Source organism: Monopterus albus, unplaced genomic scaffold (genome assembly GCF_001952655.1).
Source record: "Monopterus albus unplaced genomic scaffold, M_albus_1.0 scaffold270.1, whole genome shotgun sequence".
Classification (NCBI taxonomy): domain Eukaryota; kingdom Metazoa; phylum Chordata; class Actinopteri; order Synbranchiformes; family Synbranchidae; genus Monopterus; species Monopterus albus.
This window is the reverse complement of record NW_018128150.1, coordinates 1,855,830-1,870,662: the sequence shown is the minus strand read 5'-3', so window position 1 is coordinate 1,870,662 and position 14,833 is coordinate 1,855,830. Positions and strand designations below refer to the sequence as shown.

The following is a 14,833-nucleotide window of genomic DNA, read 5'->3' as shown; positions in this document are numbered from 1 at the left end:
GGGGGGCTGCAGTGATGGTTGACTTTCTACAACTTTCTCCCATCTCCCGACTGCATCTCTGGAGCTCAGCCACAGTCATCTTTGGGTTCTTCTGTACCTCTCTCACCAAGGCTCTTCTCCTCCGATAGCTCAGTTTGGCCGGACGGCCAGCTCTAGGAAGGGTTCTGGTCGTCCCAAACGTCTTCCATTTATGGATTATGGAGGCCACTGTGCTCTTTGGAACCTTAAGTGCAGCAGAAATTTTTTTTGTAACCTTGGCCAGATCTGTGCCTTGCCACAATTCTGTCTCTGAGCTCTTCAGGCAGTTCCTTTGACCTCATGATTCTCATTTGCTCTGACATGCACTGTGAGCTGTAGGGTCTTGTATAGACAGGTGTGTGGCTTTCCTAATCACATCCAATCAGTATAATCAAACACAGTTGGACTCAAATGAAGGTGTAGAACCATCTCAGGGATGATCAGAAGAAATGGACAGCACCTAAGTTAAATATATGAGTGTCACAGCAAAGGGTCTGAATACTTATGACCATGTGATATTTCAGTTTTTCTTTTTTAATAAATCTGCAAAAATGTCAAATTCTGTGTTTTTCTGTCAATATGGGGTGCTGTGTGTACATTAATGAGGAAAAAAATGAACTTAAATGATTTTAGCATATGGCTGCAATATAACAAAGAGTGAAAAATTTAAGGGGGTCTGAATACTTTCCGTACCCACTGTATGTTAAGTTACAGCAGGTTCATGGTGCAGACCAGAATATGGATCAGTAAGTGGATCGGCCCTGTCCATCCGATATCCATTGAGTGAATTATGTCAATATTTGGACCCGCTATAGGAACGGATCAGGCCCATCTCTAAAATGTGGGAACTGGTATAAACAGGCTGCTAACGTAAGTAATCAGCTGTGTGAGAGAACAACTTCCTACAGACAAATGGTTGTTGCCCTCACCCTTCATGGACTCTGACTTTGCGCCTTCGATAGTCACTTTGATCTTGCTCTTGTCTGCCAGCAGTGCCCTGGTGGCCTTATGAGAGGCTTCCTCCTGCTCCAGCTCCTGCTGCAGCACCTTCAGCTTGTAGGTCAAATCGATCTCCTTGTTGCTCTTCTCCTGTAGAGAAAAGAAAAAACAAGGACGATGGTGTTATGATTAACCCAATGGAACGCCAGGAGCAAAATGTAGCCATGAAGCATGTAAAAAACCTGCACATTTTCACCCATGCAAACAATAAGAGCAGTAGGATAGCACTCAGAAATGTATTAGTGTAAATCATGCACCAACCTCATGGAAGGATTTTAGTGAATTTACATACTTATCTACGTATATTGTCTAGGAACAATGCTTTTTAAAGACAAGGAACAAAAGACTAAAAAGCTCACAAACAAAGAACGGCGTAAACAATAATCAACTGATTAAAGCAGTATTCCGATTGCCGTTGTGAAGAGGGTTGCCATAATGTTCTTATGTAATCTCCAATTTACATCATGTGATTTCTGTGATAACATCTAAAGAATGAATGTTCCAGCCTCTAAAATTGCCATTCGTATGTCATCTGTTTTGATGCTCCCACTGCAGCAAACATCATAAAGAAAACACCACCAGCAAAGATGGTAGTTTTCCACTGATGCCAAATGTCTGGCAAATACTCAAGACTGAGTTGTATTCAATGTGTGACTCATATTATAAGACAATGTACAAATTAAGACAAAATACAGTAAGTGAGGTTCCATTTTTAGTCTGAGTTACCTTCTCCAGATCAGTGAGTTTCTCCTGGAGCTGTCTCTTCTCAGTCTCAGCTTTAGACAGAGACTGTCTCTGCTGACGTGCCTCCTCCTCCAGGCTAGAGACTCGGCCTGCATGACAGAACCAAGAGATTCCTTAGAGAAGAGAACACAAATCTTCCAACACATGCATATAACATACAACAAACCAAACAATTTCACTGTATTCTCACACACAACTGCACCCTACACCCTATCAAAGCACCAGCAAGCAGCTCAGGGATTTTTGTTTTCTTGTCCACCTCAATAATGATGTGTGCATGGACGGCAGCAGCACTGGGCAACTTCCAACTGTGAGCGTGCAGTTTTTTTTCCTAATAATGCCATGTGCCACAATCAGTTTGTTTATATATACACTACCAGTCAAATGTTTGGACACCCTTTCCCATTCAATTAAAAGAGAAAGTGTGTATGAAATTTTGACTGGTAGAATAAGACAACGTGTGTATGAAATTTTGACTGGTAGAATACAATACACACGATACCCTGATTACTCAAAGTAATAGGCTGTTTATATGAAGTGTGTAGATGTTCAAAATCAAAACATTGCCTGAAGCTTTTCTCCTACACCCAGTCTGAAAAAGCAGTTCATTGCACATTCAATGAGCTACACTGATATGTTAATGTAACATTTGTAACATATGGAGACGAACAGCCACAGTTTGACAAAAGCCAAAAGAACGCTGACTGAAGCATTTTCACTCTCAAACAAATGGAGGGACTGAGTGGAAATCTGGGCATTAACTGAGCTGTGTTTGCTTCCAGGATGACCTCACCTCAATAAATACAATCAGATAAACTCTTTTGTACATTTAAATAGCCAGAGTACTTTCTGAATCAGATCATGCTTGAACATTTAGCCTTGATGTAAATACACGTATTAAGACTACAGCTGACTAAGGCTGGAAGGCCTCTTTGGTGTGTTGTTCTTGTCCACAGAGCTGCCCTAGTGAATCTGCTATGTAAGCTGCAAAGAGGGGGAAGGAAAATGACTTAAAGTGGCAGAGCTACTACATTTTTATCCAAGGAATGTCATTTGCACTTTATAAAAAACAGATAACATTATCAACAATTCGTCAAATCAGCATTTCATACACAGAAGTACCTTCAATTTTTATGTAATATTCAACCTGCAACTCTGCAGCCATATATTCATGACCATGTTTATATGTTGGGGGTCTTGTGACGCATTCTCCATGCAGTGCCAAAGCCAGTGTGTAACGAGCGAACCAGCCTTGTATAACCGGCGTACAGTTGTGTCCATGTCCTCAGCAAGGAGTCGAACGCCAGTGATCTCCAGCATGCACTGTCATGATTCTGTCCTGCCTGTTTCCGGTCTTGTGCTTTTATTTTGACAACTTTTGGCACTGGGGCACACTGCAGCTGAGTGTCAAGAGGCTAGGATGTCTGAGGTCATGGTCCTCTGCCAGAAGACAGTGGATTGCTTCCTTTGTGTTGGAAATTAACTGCTGCCCCATTCAACTGAAGCACATATCTCAGGATCTTGTTCACAAGTGAGGTTAAAATGAAGCGTGACACTGACAGGCAGACTGGGGCAGTAACATGGGCAATGTACCGGACTGTTGTGGTAAAGAGGGACCTAAGTTGGAACACAAAGCTCCCAATTTACCAGCTAATCTATGTTCCAACCCTCACCTCACCTATGGCTCAGGCAAAAACTACAAAGGCTGCTCCTTTGTGTCTCAGGGAGTGAGCTGAGGTGGTTCAGGTGAGAGATTAGGATACTTCCTAGGCACCTCTGGAGGTTTTCCAGGTAAAGTAAGTACAACTGGTAGGAGGCCCTGGGAATACACTAAAGAGATTATACAGTATATCCCATCTAGCCTGGGAATGCCTCAGGATTCCCCAGAAGCAGCTGGAACACAACTACAAGGGATAGGGATGTCTGGAATACCTTGCTGAACCTGCTGCCACCGGGACCTGACCCAGTAAGTGGTAAAAAATGCATGGACAAAAATAACATTTAATTCGCTTTTAAAAGCAGACATGTTTATAGACTTGCCAGACAATGGAGACCTCTTTCCACAACCTCTATCACACACTGTGCATGTGTCACCCACCCATAAGGTCGCTGATGGTCTCGGAGCCCTGGCTGTGCTCCCTCCTCTCTGTCTCCAGTGCGGCCTGCAGGCTGATGCATTCCTTCTCCAGACTCAACTTGCTGCGCTCCAGCAGGCAGCATTTGTCCTGCAGCTCACGTATGTTGACCTCCAGCTGCTGCAGCTGCTTGCTGCCGTCTGTCTGGGCTTTACGGAGCCTTGTTGCCGCCTCTGACTCGGCCCGCAGCAAAGTGTTGGCTTCTTCCAGCTGGCAAGGGTAATGTTGCAAAAGATATTTGCAGATTAGTCAGCACTTTGATTTGGTTTACTTATTGCTTCTCTATTTGTTAGTACATGATTGGATATTTTGCTGAGGAAAAAAAAACAGACTGGGTGTAGTTTCTCTTACACAATTTAGCATTCACTGTTTCAGAACATTCTACAAATATATTTCTGTCCATGTAAAGGCTTTATGAACTAGGCTTTTTATACTTTACAGACAAAACAAACCTGACTGACCTGTTTCTGCAGGTGAATGTTCTTCTCATTGGAAATATGTGAATTCTGATTTCTTCTCTTCAGGTCATCTAGCTGGTCTCGAAGACTGTTGACTGCACGACACAGAAGAACAAAGACAGAAATGTCAAATGTTGCTTTATTTAGCTGTATTAAATGTAATCACTTGTACTCAAGGAGCTTGCTATTCCTCAAGAGAAGAACAATTCTATCAAAAAGTCATGAGCATTAATATGGCAAATCATTAAATAGCCACAGATTGTACCAAAGGCAAGTAAACTGGAGGGCAAAGCAAAAGACTGCGCCTATGAACCAGTTTTACTCTGATGAGAATCTTTAAACACTGAGTGGTGTCAATGGCCAGGTGATGGCAGCATTCTTCTGTCCCAAATAAAACAAAACAAGAAGCTTTTACTAAATTCATACAGAAAGCTGTCAAACAAGAGGCTTTATGGAAAATGTCCAAAACACAACGGATGCTTAAAATTTGCCACTACTTGTAAAACAACATATTTGAATGTGCCACTCTGTAAACCAAAGAGAAACATTAAGCAACACAATAAGTCAATTGCATCACATTGGTACATAGTTTTGTCTTATTAAAACTGATTTAATTATTATCCTTCACATTCTTCTTCTTACTACTAATAAACTAGAACTGAATTAATACACATTCAGTACAGCTGGTTAGCTGTACACTGAGATGTCCAGCTGTATATACAGAATAGGTAATAAAAGCTCGTCTTTTTGTCTGCGGTTACCTTCATTCTCCAGGCAGCGCTTCCTGTCAGCTTCGCTCTCGGCCTTGCGGTGGCTCTCCAGACTCTTGTGCTGCAGCAGGGCCTTCTCTCTCTCCAGCTGCCTCAGACTCGACTCCAGGTTCTTTCTGCTGCTCACCTGAAATCGTCATTCAATGCTTAGTTCAACATGTCCCATAGGACTGGTTTCACAGTGCAGTGATTCCACATCTTATATTATGAGAAATGGTTCACGAGAATCAAATCAGTGTTTAACACAAATCTAATCTCAACAGACAATGTAGCTGTATTAGAGCCTGGCAAGCACTCCAGCTGAACCTCGCTGGATATGACATATTGGTATTCGAACCGAAACATGGTTAAGTGTGGATAACAAGAAATCGGCATTCTAACTTTAATACAGTTTTTGGGAAGGGCCATAAAAGAGATAAAGGAACGTATACACTCCTGGAAAGAAAGGTGGGTTATTGTGGAAAATATTAAAAGTAGGACAAAGCCAAAAAATTCTTCAACAGTGGCAGGGGGGTCCGAAACATGGTTAAGTGTGGATAACAAGAAATCGGCATTCTAACTTTAATACAGTTTTTGGGAAGGGCCATAAAAGAGATAAAGGAACGTATACACTCCTGGAAAGAAAGGTGGGTTATTGTGGAAAATATTAAAAGTAGGACAAAGCCAAAAAATTCTTCAACAGTGGCAGGTGTCTACACTGTATAATTTTTTTTTTTACTGTCTTCAAAATGATTAGCCCACCTCTTCCTCAAGTTCTTTAGAGATTTTGTCCAGACGACTAGTGGCAGCTCTGCCGAAAGGAAACAGGACATTTATAAGACTTCTGACAATTGGAACCACTTTGCTTAAGTATGTTATTAGTGCTACTCCACCTGTATTTGTGCTCTAGATCATCCTTGACCTGCTTCTCGTTCTTCAACTCCACCTCCAGGTGGTGAAGTTTCTTCTGCAATGCTGCTGACTGTGGAGAGCAAACAGAAAACAGTCACACATTGTGGTCACTTAGGACTGCTGAAATGTTCCAGTAAAGAAACTGACTTTAATGCATGCCATCCATCCTGTGACGCACATGTGTTACAACTGCTTCACTGCATAACTAGCACTTGTCAGGATTTTTTTTAAGTGTATAGTGATGAAAAAGAATTACAATGTTTCAGAAAAGGGATTAGGACTATGTGATCATTACATGCATTAAAAGGTGATATGTTATCCTGGTTAAGATGTTGTAATGAGCATATTAGCAAGCAGTTGCCTAGTTACACATCCAGCAAACAGAGCAACATTAGCATTCATTCTATTTCTGGCCAAATCAAACATTCACTCTCTAGCATGTGTTTAGTCTCCAGCAACTCCTGAACAAAATATTGGTGTATTTAGCTATAAAATGCTTTTCAGTAGATGTCCACCAGCTAGTGACCAGCTTTGCCTGTCAGCTGTTGGGTGAGAGGCAAGTAGTGTAGAGTAGTGGGTTTATCAGGGCCTTTTTACTGCTTCATCTGAAAGCAATTCTGATGAGTGACACAATCAATGAGCTGAAAAATGCTGAAAAGCTTCATAGAACTGAGGAGTCAGGTTTATTCCTCTGGGTAAGTCAACAAACAGGCCCTTTCACATAACACAGACAACTGCTACTTTGTTAAGAAAAAAAAATTTGATTATAGCAGCTTTAAACATTTTATTTAAACATAGAGGATAAACTATCTTCAAGTTTTCTGGGCATTACAAAAAGCCAGTAACACCTAAAAATAAATATCATACTCCTGTTTAACACTCATACACTATCAGTTTTTGCTAATATTAAAATAAACGATCCAATTCTATACATAATATTATAAACAACATTTTGCAATCAGAATAATAATAAACTGAAAATTAAACATGTACTTCCTTTGAAGTGGTTGCCAACTGTGATCAGTGGCAGCCTTTAGGACTGAAGTCGAAGTTTTAAGCTCAACCACTTACACTGAAAGCTGCTTAAGAATAAGGATAATCACCTTTATTGGCCAATTATGTTACACACAAGGAATCTGTTTCTGGTACAGAGCCAGGTCTCTATTAAGACTTCCTGAAAGCTGTAGGAAAGCTAACCAAGTGATTAGATGTGTCAGGTGTCATTTTGTCCCGTTCTTCCTGCAAAGAAGTCTTAAGCTGCAACAGTCCTGGGTCTTCATTGATGTAATTTGTGTTTCAAAATGCACCACACACTCTCTATTGGGGACGGGTGGGGACTGCATGCAGGCCAGTCCAGCACTCGGCCCCTTTGGGCCACTAAATCAAGGAATCAAGAAAAGAAACCCTCTTTTGAGTCATTTCCACCATAATCCTTAATGTCTTTCAGTATGATGGGGGACTGATCACACAGTCAGCAGGCCCAGTTCACTCATGTAAACTGATGCCTGCCTTATGGACTTCCTCAGACACTTGAGTCAATCTGTACTGTTGAAGTTGCTTGAACAGGCACCTACCTCTCCTTTCGAATTCTCATGAGTCACTGAGGAATTGTTGCTAGCATTTAGTAACCTGAAGGAGGAAACAAAGAAAATCAACACAAAGTCAAGAACACAGCTGAGAGCAAAACTATAAAAAAAAAAATAAAAAAAAAAAGCAGTGATCTGCCAACAATGAATGAGGACAGCTGCAAAAGCGGACAGCTTACTCATCTTCTTTGAAGTAAGTGAAGCCAACAAAGGGAAGCTGATTTCCAACAAAGGCCTTAGGTGTGGGTATAGTTTCTACATCGCCTTTGTCATCTTCAATCTCATCAAAGTTACTGGTGTCGATGTCACTGCTCAACTCTGGGACCACAGGGGCGACAGCTGTGGAGCAGGGCGAGAGAAAGGAAGAGAGGAAAAAGGCAGGCGTGAACTGCAGGAAAAAGGAAGTGCTGTGTAAACACGACCTGGGAGTTTCAGACTAATAAATAATTGTGTCTTTTACTGTGATAGTCCAGCGGTTCTGGACTATGTGCAGTTCTGTACTAATGCTGCCTACCTACAAAGTCCATCAGGGTTTTTCCAAACCAGAAACCATGGTTGGACAGTACAGTGTAACCTCTGCTCAAAGCTCGGGACTAGTGTTGCTTTCGTCAACAAAAATTATGACTAAATATCGTCGTCAACAAACCTTTATCAGGTGACGAAAACGAGACGAGACGCAATGAAAATGCTGGTCATGTGACGATCACTATAATTAAATGTATAACGCAATATTGTTGACGAAAAAAAACGAGACTAAATGTGCTTTACAAAATAAAAACTATGCTAAAATGTCTCCATTTTCGTTGACCAAAACGAGACGAAATGAAATGTTATAACGTTATTTCATCTCGTTTAGTCGCATTATTATTATTATTTTGCAGTATTTCTGTTTCCTGTGTCTCGCTTCAGGGGCCGCATCAGGTCACACTGCACAGACGCAGGTGACGTCACTTCTTTAAACCCTACTCGCGGCATTATTTAGAAGACGACAACAAACAAAGTTAAGTCTGACACAGAGAAAGGGACCGATGGCCGGCCAGCCGGGGTTCGTCATTGGGAGAAAAAAGAAACGACATTTGGAAAAACTTTCATTACATAGAAGTGGAAAAGAAAACGGAATGTGTTGTGGAAAAAGATGGGGAGAAATGTGGCTACAAAATCACACAAAATGTGTATTGGATGTATTCGTGAGTCTATAAGGTAACAATAGTAAGATAACCTTGTATGAAATGGGTTTGGCTAAAATATAATTTTGGTTTCGTCTATACTACTAGGTACTTATACTATTATTGACTGTATTAAATAGAATTGTATTACTAAAAAGAGACTAAAATACAATTTTCATTGACTAAAACTAGACTAAAATGTCATCAGTTTTCGTCGACTAAAACTAGACTAGACTAAAAAGAGTATGAATGTGACTAAAACTAATAAAAACTAAAATGACAGCTTCACACAAAGACTAGACTAAAACTAAAACATGATAACGGAAGATAAAATTTTTCCATAAAGAAAAGGATAATCACCTTTATTGGCCAAATATGTTACACACAAGGAAAGTGTTTCCGGTACAGAACCGATGGCAGCCATCTGCGGCGCCAACTCAAGTGATGGCTCTAACCATCGGGGACAACAGGGGGGTTCAGTGTCTTGCCCAAAGACACTTTGACACGTGGAATGCAAGCACCGAGATTCGAACCTCGAGCCTTTTGGTTGGGAGACGACTGCTCTATTCTCTGCACCACTATTGCCCCCGACAGCAAAGAATAGTGTAGCAAATTGACTTTTAATAGCTTTCTTTAAATTGATTCCAGCATATAAACAAACCTCTGATCTGCCGGATAAAACCACTCACCAAAACAGTTAAAGTGTGGATGGAGGAGGCTTCTTCAGCATTACAGGACTGTTTTGAGCACAGTGATTGTGGGGTGTTCAAAGAGAGCTCAGACCTGGAGGCTTATACACCAGCTGTTCTGTCCCTGCATCTTGCTTCAGTCCCTGTGTGCCTCAAGTCCTCCATCATTGTGCCTGTGCCCAAGAAATCAGCTGTCACCTGCCTCAGTGATTACCGTCCTGTTGCTCTGACACCAGTAATCATGAAGTGCTTTGAGAGGATCATCCTAAAGCACATCAGGGACGTCATCCCTGTTGGTCTGGATAGCCATCAGTTCACCTACAGAGAAAACCGATCAACAGAGAATGCTCTCAATAGCATTACACACAGCCCTGTCCCACCTGGAGCATCCTAACACTTATGTTAGGATGCTATTTGTTGACTTCAGTTTGGCATTTAACACTGTAATCCCAGACAAACTTGCACTGAAACTGCACAATCTGGGAATGCCTGCAGTGCTGTGTCATTGGATTAAGGACTTTCTCACCAACAGGCCTCGAGTGGTGAGAATGGGAAGCTGCACATCATCCACACTGGTCCTGAACACAGGCACAGTCCCTGGGCATCCACATCACATCTGACCTGACCTGGTCTCTGAACACATCCTACCCAGTGAAGAAAGTCCAGCAAAGACTTTTCTTCCTCAGGAAGCTGAAACATGCTGGTCTCTCCTCTCGTCTGCTCACAGACTTCTACAGAGCGTCAGTAGAGAGCATCCTCTGTCTCAGTGTGACAGTGTGGTACAGGAGCTGCACTGCACAGGACAGAAAGGACTTGACCCAGGTGGTGAGAACAGCTCAGGGCATTGTAGGGAGTCCTCTTCTGGATCTGGACTCACTATATGCTAACCAGATCCAGAGGAGGGCCAGATGGATTGCTGCAGACCCCACCCACCCTGGCAGCAGTCTGTTTGTGCCTCTTCCCTCCAGGAAAAGGTACAGGAATATAAAGACTAAAACAAACAGACTGAGACACAGCTTCTTCCCCAGATCTGTGAAATCAATCACCCCCCCAACCCCTAGTCACACACACAACCTCCCCCCTATGGACAGACACAGACAGAACACTGGACCTCTGCAGACACACACCCATGCTCACACCTCCTCCTAAAGACTGAGATTTGCACTGAGCTGCACCTTATAATGTTACTACACTCTTGCTGCTAACATGCTGCTGACCTGATTAGGTCCCATACATCCTTCTTTATTTGTTCATATTTTTATATTGACTTATACAATTGTGTGTTATGTAAATAATGTGTCTTTTAAGCAAAGAGCTGCCGGAAAAAAGTTTGTTGTGCTATGCATAATGACAATAAAGATTCTTGACTTGACTTGATACGGCTGCTGTTCCAACAGAATTCTTGTTAAGTGTTTGAGCCATGTAAAAAGGCTCATATTACAAGCTCGGGCAAAGCTGCCTTTGGAGCTGTACTGATATACTGACTCTCTCTGATGGTGTCAAAGGTCCACTGGTCGTTCTTGAAGAAAGGGTGTTGCTTGATATCCTCCACGCCATTCCTGCCCAGCCGCACCTCCCTTAAAACAAAGAGTGAATGAGCTGTAGAGCAATAATTAAATCTACCCTTTGTACAAAGTTCAAAAGACGCAATGGCATCAAGAAAGCATAACCCAGCAGCTAAAGCTTAAGTAAGGCTGACATCCTCTGGCCTAAAGCATCACAAATCAAACCAATAATAGACATAGTGTATGTTTGCTGTGTGCAGCTCAACATGTTATGTAATGTCTGAGTAGTGCAGTACAATTACCTCTACAAAAAAGCACCTCTATGCTCCCTTCTGGCATCAAAATTGAAACAAGTGAACTGTAACTCTTCACACCTGTCAGTCAGGAAATCACAGATGATCTTCTTGGCATCTTTGGAGATCTCTACATCATCTGGGAAGCTGAGGGAGTTCTTATAGTCCATGATTTTACTGTAGGTCCCCACCAGAGAATCGGCATAGAATGGTGTGTCACCTAAAAGCAATCACATTGTTATTATCATAAAGTATATTACAGCCAAGAAGACAGCTACCACAGGATTAGGACTACCACGCCTTATAAAGGAAATATTTACCATAGATTTACACATTTATTTCATTGATACAAACTCTCCGCTAATCTTGTAAACTCAATGGGACTTTTTAGAAATGGTCACTGACCAACAAGCATCTCGAAGATGAAGACCCCCACGGACCACCAGTCACATTCTCTCCCATAATACCCATCTCCACCCTGGGATTTCAGCACCTCAGGGGAGATGTAGTCTGGAGTCCCAACTGCTGTATCGCAGTGCACCATGCCGGTCTGAAACAAAAGATCAAGGAATCATCATGTTTCAGTATCTTTCAAGGACATCTTAACATCAATGGGTACATCCAAATTCCCTTATTTGATCATTCCTCTCAAATACACAGCTGGCTGCTGGGAGGGGCAAATTTAAGTTCTGTGACAGTTTTGCTCTTGGACTAAACTAGTATTTTTACCAGTACCGGCCAGGCTTGAAGGTCACCACATTATGTATGATAATCTTCAATGAGCTTGATTCCAATTTGTCACTCAGGATTTCTGTAGCAGAAAGTTGTGATTTTACAATAGTGTGTAGAAGCTCAACACTGTGGCATCTGCATTTCCTCTTGTAACATTGGTCAAATATTTATTCTATGCTACGTGTTTACATAAACAGATGCCTTTGAAAACATTTGGTGGCCAAAGAAATGAGCAACTTTTCATAAGCACAGTAGTGTGCCACAGTGGGGTGTCCTTGTTGGGATACAACTCACAGAGTCCATCTTCATGCACGTGCCAAAGTCAGCCAGCTTGAGGTGTCCGTGTCTGTCCAGCAGCATGTTGTCCGGTTTGACATCACGGTGGATGAAGCCCATGGAGTGAATGGCGTCTAGGGCCATCACGACCTCTGCTGTGTAGAACTTGGCCCATTTCTCCGGTACGTCGTAGGTGCTGGTGAGGTTGACCAGGTCACCTCCTGGCATGTACTCCATCACCATGTAGAGGTAGTGTTCATCTTGGAAGGCACAGCACAACTGAACAAGACAAGCACAAGCTCACATTACAGCCTTTAGTACTGATTAACCAACTAGTTACTATTAGTATCCATCTATTTCACATTACTGACCTGTATTTCATGTAGCAGTCTGAACAAAAATGAGATTTTATATGATTTTAGAAGAACCAAAGAACTTAACATAATGTATTCTGCATTTTTTTTTTTAACCAAAATCTAAATAACCTTAACAATTTAAAGCCAGACAGCGACTTAAATGTCCTACCTGCACAACCCAGGGACTGTTAGCAAAGGCCATGATGTCCCTCTCTTCCCAGAAAAAGGCAGAGTCTGAGCGCTTGATCATCTCAAACTTGCTCAGGAGCTTCATGGCGTAGACTTTCTGTGAGGCTTTATGTCTGACCTGCATGGTGGTGGTATAGATTTATTCAGGGTTGGGAAAGCAGAGAACTTGAGAGTCCCAAGAGACTAACTTCACTCAGTGAGGTACAGTTTGAACAAATGTTAAAGCACAAGTTACAAAAACGTGTAAACTGCAAGAAAAGGTGACATAAATTCATTGGCTGCTGTGACATGTTACTTAATTCAATCATAACATATGTTTTCAATTCAAAGCAGTGCAATAAGTGCACATCTTGAGTGAAGTCAATTTTAGGAATATTCACAGAGATTCTTCAAGGTGTGTAATGCATTTACATGTAATCTTCCAAAAATACCAAGGCAGAAATTTTAGCATGCCACAGTACGGTTGTTAATGACAGCTGAAAATAAAAACAATGATCAATACTCACCAACTGGACTTCACCAAATGCCCCTCGACCAATGACTTTAACTCTGTCGAAGTCTTCAGACTTCATCTGGAGGTCCCGAATTTGGCCAATGACATTTTTATCTAAATATAAATAGTATAAAGAGAATAAAGTCTCCAGTGATAATAATGTTGAGTGTGCCAATATAATGAATTTTAGTTTGAAAAGAAGGGAAATGCTCTCTCTCTCTCTCCCTCTCTAACTCTCATTCTCACTGGCACACAAAAACCACTCACATCTGTTCAAGAAGGTTTCGATGTTTTTGTTCTTACGCAGTGCAGGATAGTCCAAGTCTAAGACCAGGGCGTTCATGGAGTCCTGCAAAGAGAGAATTAAACCAGTCACTAGGGTTGCAGTGTTATACCACGGTGTGAAAATTTATGGTTATACCATACCATGAACATTTGCCTATTGAAGGAACAAACGTAATGCAGAAGAACAGAACAATATAATTAGAGGAATACAAGATACTCAGAACATAAAATTAGTCTTTATGCAGATGATTTATTATTATATTTAGAGGCTTGCATGAATAAGATGATGTTATGGGGTAGGACTGGATAAGTCTGACTTCTTCCTACTCCATTCAAACATGTACTAGGTATAAGCAAACTGATTCTGGATTAGCATTGGTTGGATTTGTGTAATTATGTGTGTGTTGATGTCATTGTTCTGCATGTTTGAAAGAATAAATCAAATCAAATCAAATCAAATCCCTATAATTCTCTACAGGAAACTTTACACATTATTAACACATTCTCTAAGATCTCAAACTAGACAATAAACTGCAATAAATCCACCATACTACCACTCTCTGAGGATGCCTGGGATTCCGCAGCTCAAGACTCCTCCCCTCAATTCTTTACAGGCAACATTAAATATCTTGGTATTAATATCTCCCCCAGGCTGTCAGAACTTTTTAATCTCAACTACACCCCCCTGCTAAAAAAGATAGAAGATGATTTAAAACGCTGGTCCAATCTTTCTTGCTCACTCACCGGCCAAAAACTGTAGCTACTGTCAAAATGAAAACTCTACCTCAAATCAACTATCTGTTTACAATGCTTCCCACAACACCCACAGATAAATGGTTTAAATCACTTGATTCTTTAACTTCACAATTTTATTGGAAAAACAAGAAACCCAAAATTTCTCTATCTACACTCCAAAAGAAGAAATCACTAGTTGGCCTAGAAGCACCAAACTTTCAATATTAGTACCTGGCAAATCAGCTACAGTATTTAGTCAAATGGATTCAGAAGGATAGTTACAACAGTGCATGGATAGAAATAGAGCAAAATTACTGTAAAAATAAGTTAAATAACTCAGTTGCAGACCTCCCTTTTCTACCAAACTCTACTAAGAAAATGAATTACTGCAAGAACATCACAATCCTCTCAACTCTGACAGCCTGGTGGAAAGTAAACAAAATCACTAAATCATCACTTGCACCATGTAGATACACTCCAATTTGGCACAACCCTGATTTCCAACTGCATAAT

General features: G+C 41.2%; 1 protein-coding gene across 2 annotated transcripts in view; it reads right to left on the bottom strand.

The window, feature by feature from the left end:
* rock2a (rho-associated, coiled-coil containing protein kinase 2a) overlaps window positions 1-14,833 on the bottom strand; it is a 46,739-nt gene that overhangs the window by 15,380 nt on the left and 16,526 nt on the right. For both annotated transcript variants that reach the window (XM_020621942.1, XM_020621943.1), the window contains exons 2-17: window positions 13,568-13,649; window positions 13,314-13,414; window positions 12,788-12,925; window positions 12,281-12,541; window positions 11,660-11,804; window positions 11,336-11,474; window positions 10,942-11,033; window positions 7,781-7,940; window positions 7,590-7,644; window positions 5,997-6,085; window positions 5,866-5,914; window positions 5,116-5,251; window positions 4,358-4,449; window positions 3,860-4,106; window positions 1,744-1,850; window positions 948-1,107 (exon numbers count right to left, since the gene is read on the bottom strand). In XM_020621942.1, the coding sequence (XP_020477598.1) occupies window positions 948-1,107; window positions 1,744-1,850; window positions 3,860-4,106; window positions 4,358-4,449; window positions 5,116-5,251; window positions 5,866-5,914; window positions 5,997-6,085; window positions 7,590-7,644; window positions 7,781-7,940; window positions 10,942-11,033; window positions 11,336-11,474; window positions 11,660-11,804; window positions 12,281-12,541; window positions 12,788-12,925; window positions 13,314-13,414; window positions 13,568-13,649 (2,053 nt within the window). The remainder of the gene's footprint in view (window positions 1-947; window positions 1,108-1,743; window positions 1,851-3,859; window positions 4,107-4,357; window positions 4,450-5,115; window positions 5,252-5,865; window positions 5,915-5,996; window positions 6,086-7,589; window positions 7,645-7,780; window positions 7,941-10,941; window positions 11,034-11,335; window positions 11,475-11,659; window positions 11,805-12,280; window positions 12,542-12,787; window positions 12,926-13,313; window positions 13,415-13,567; window positions 13,650-14,833) is intronic.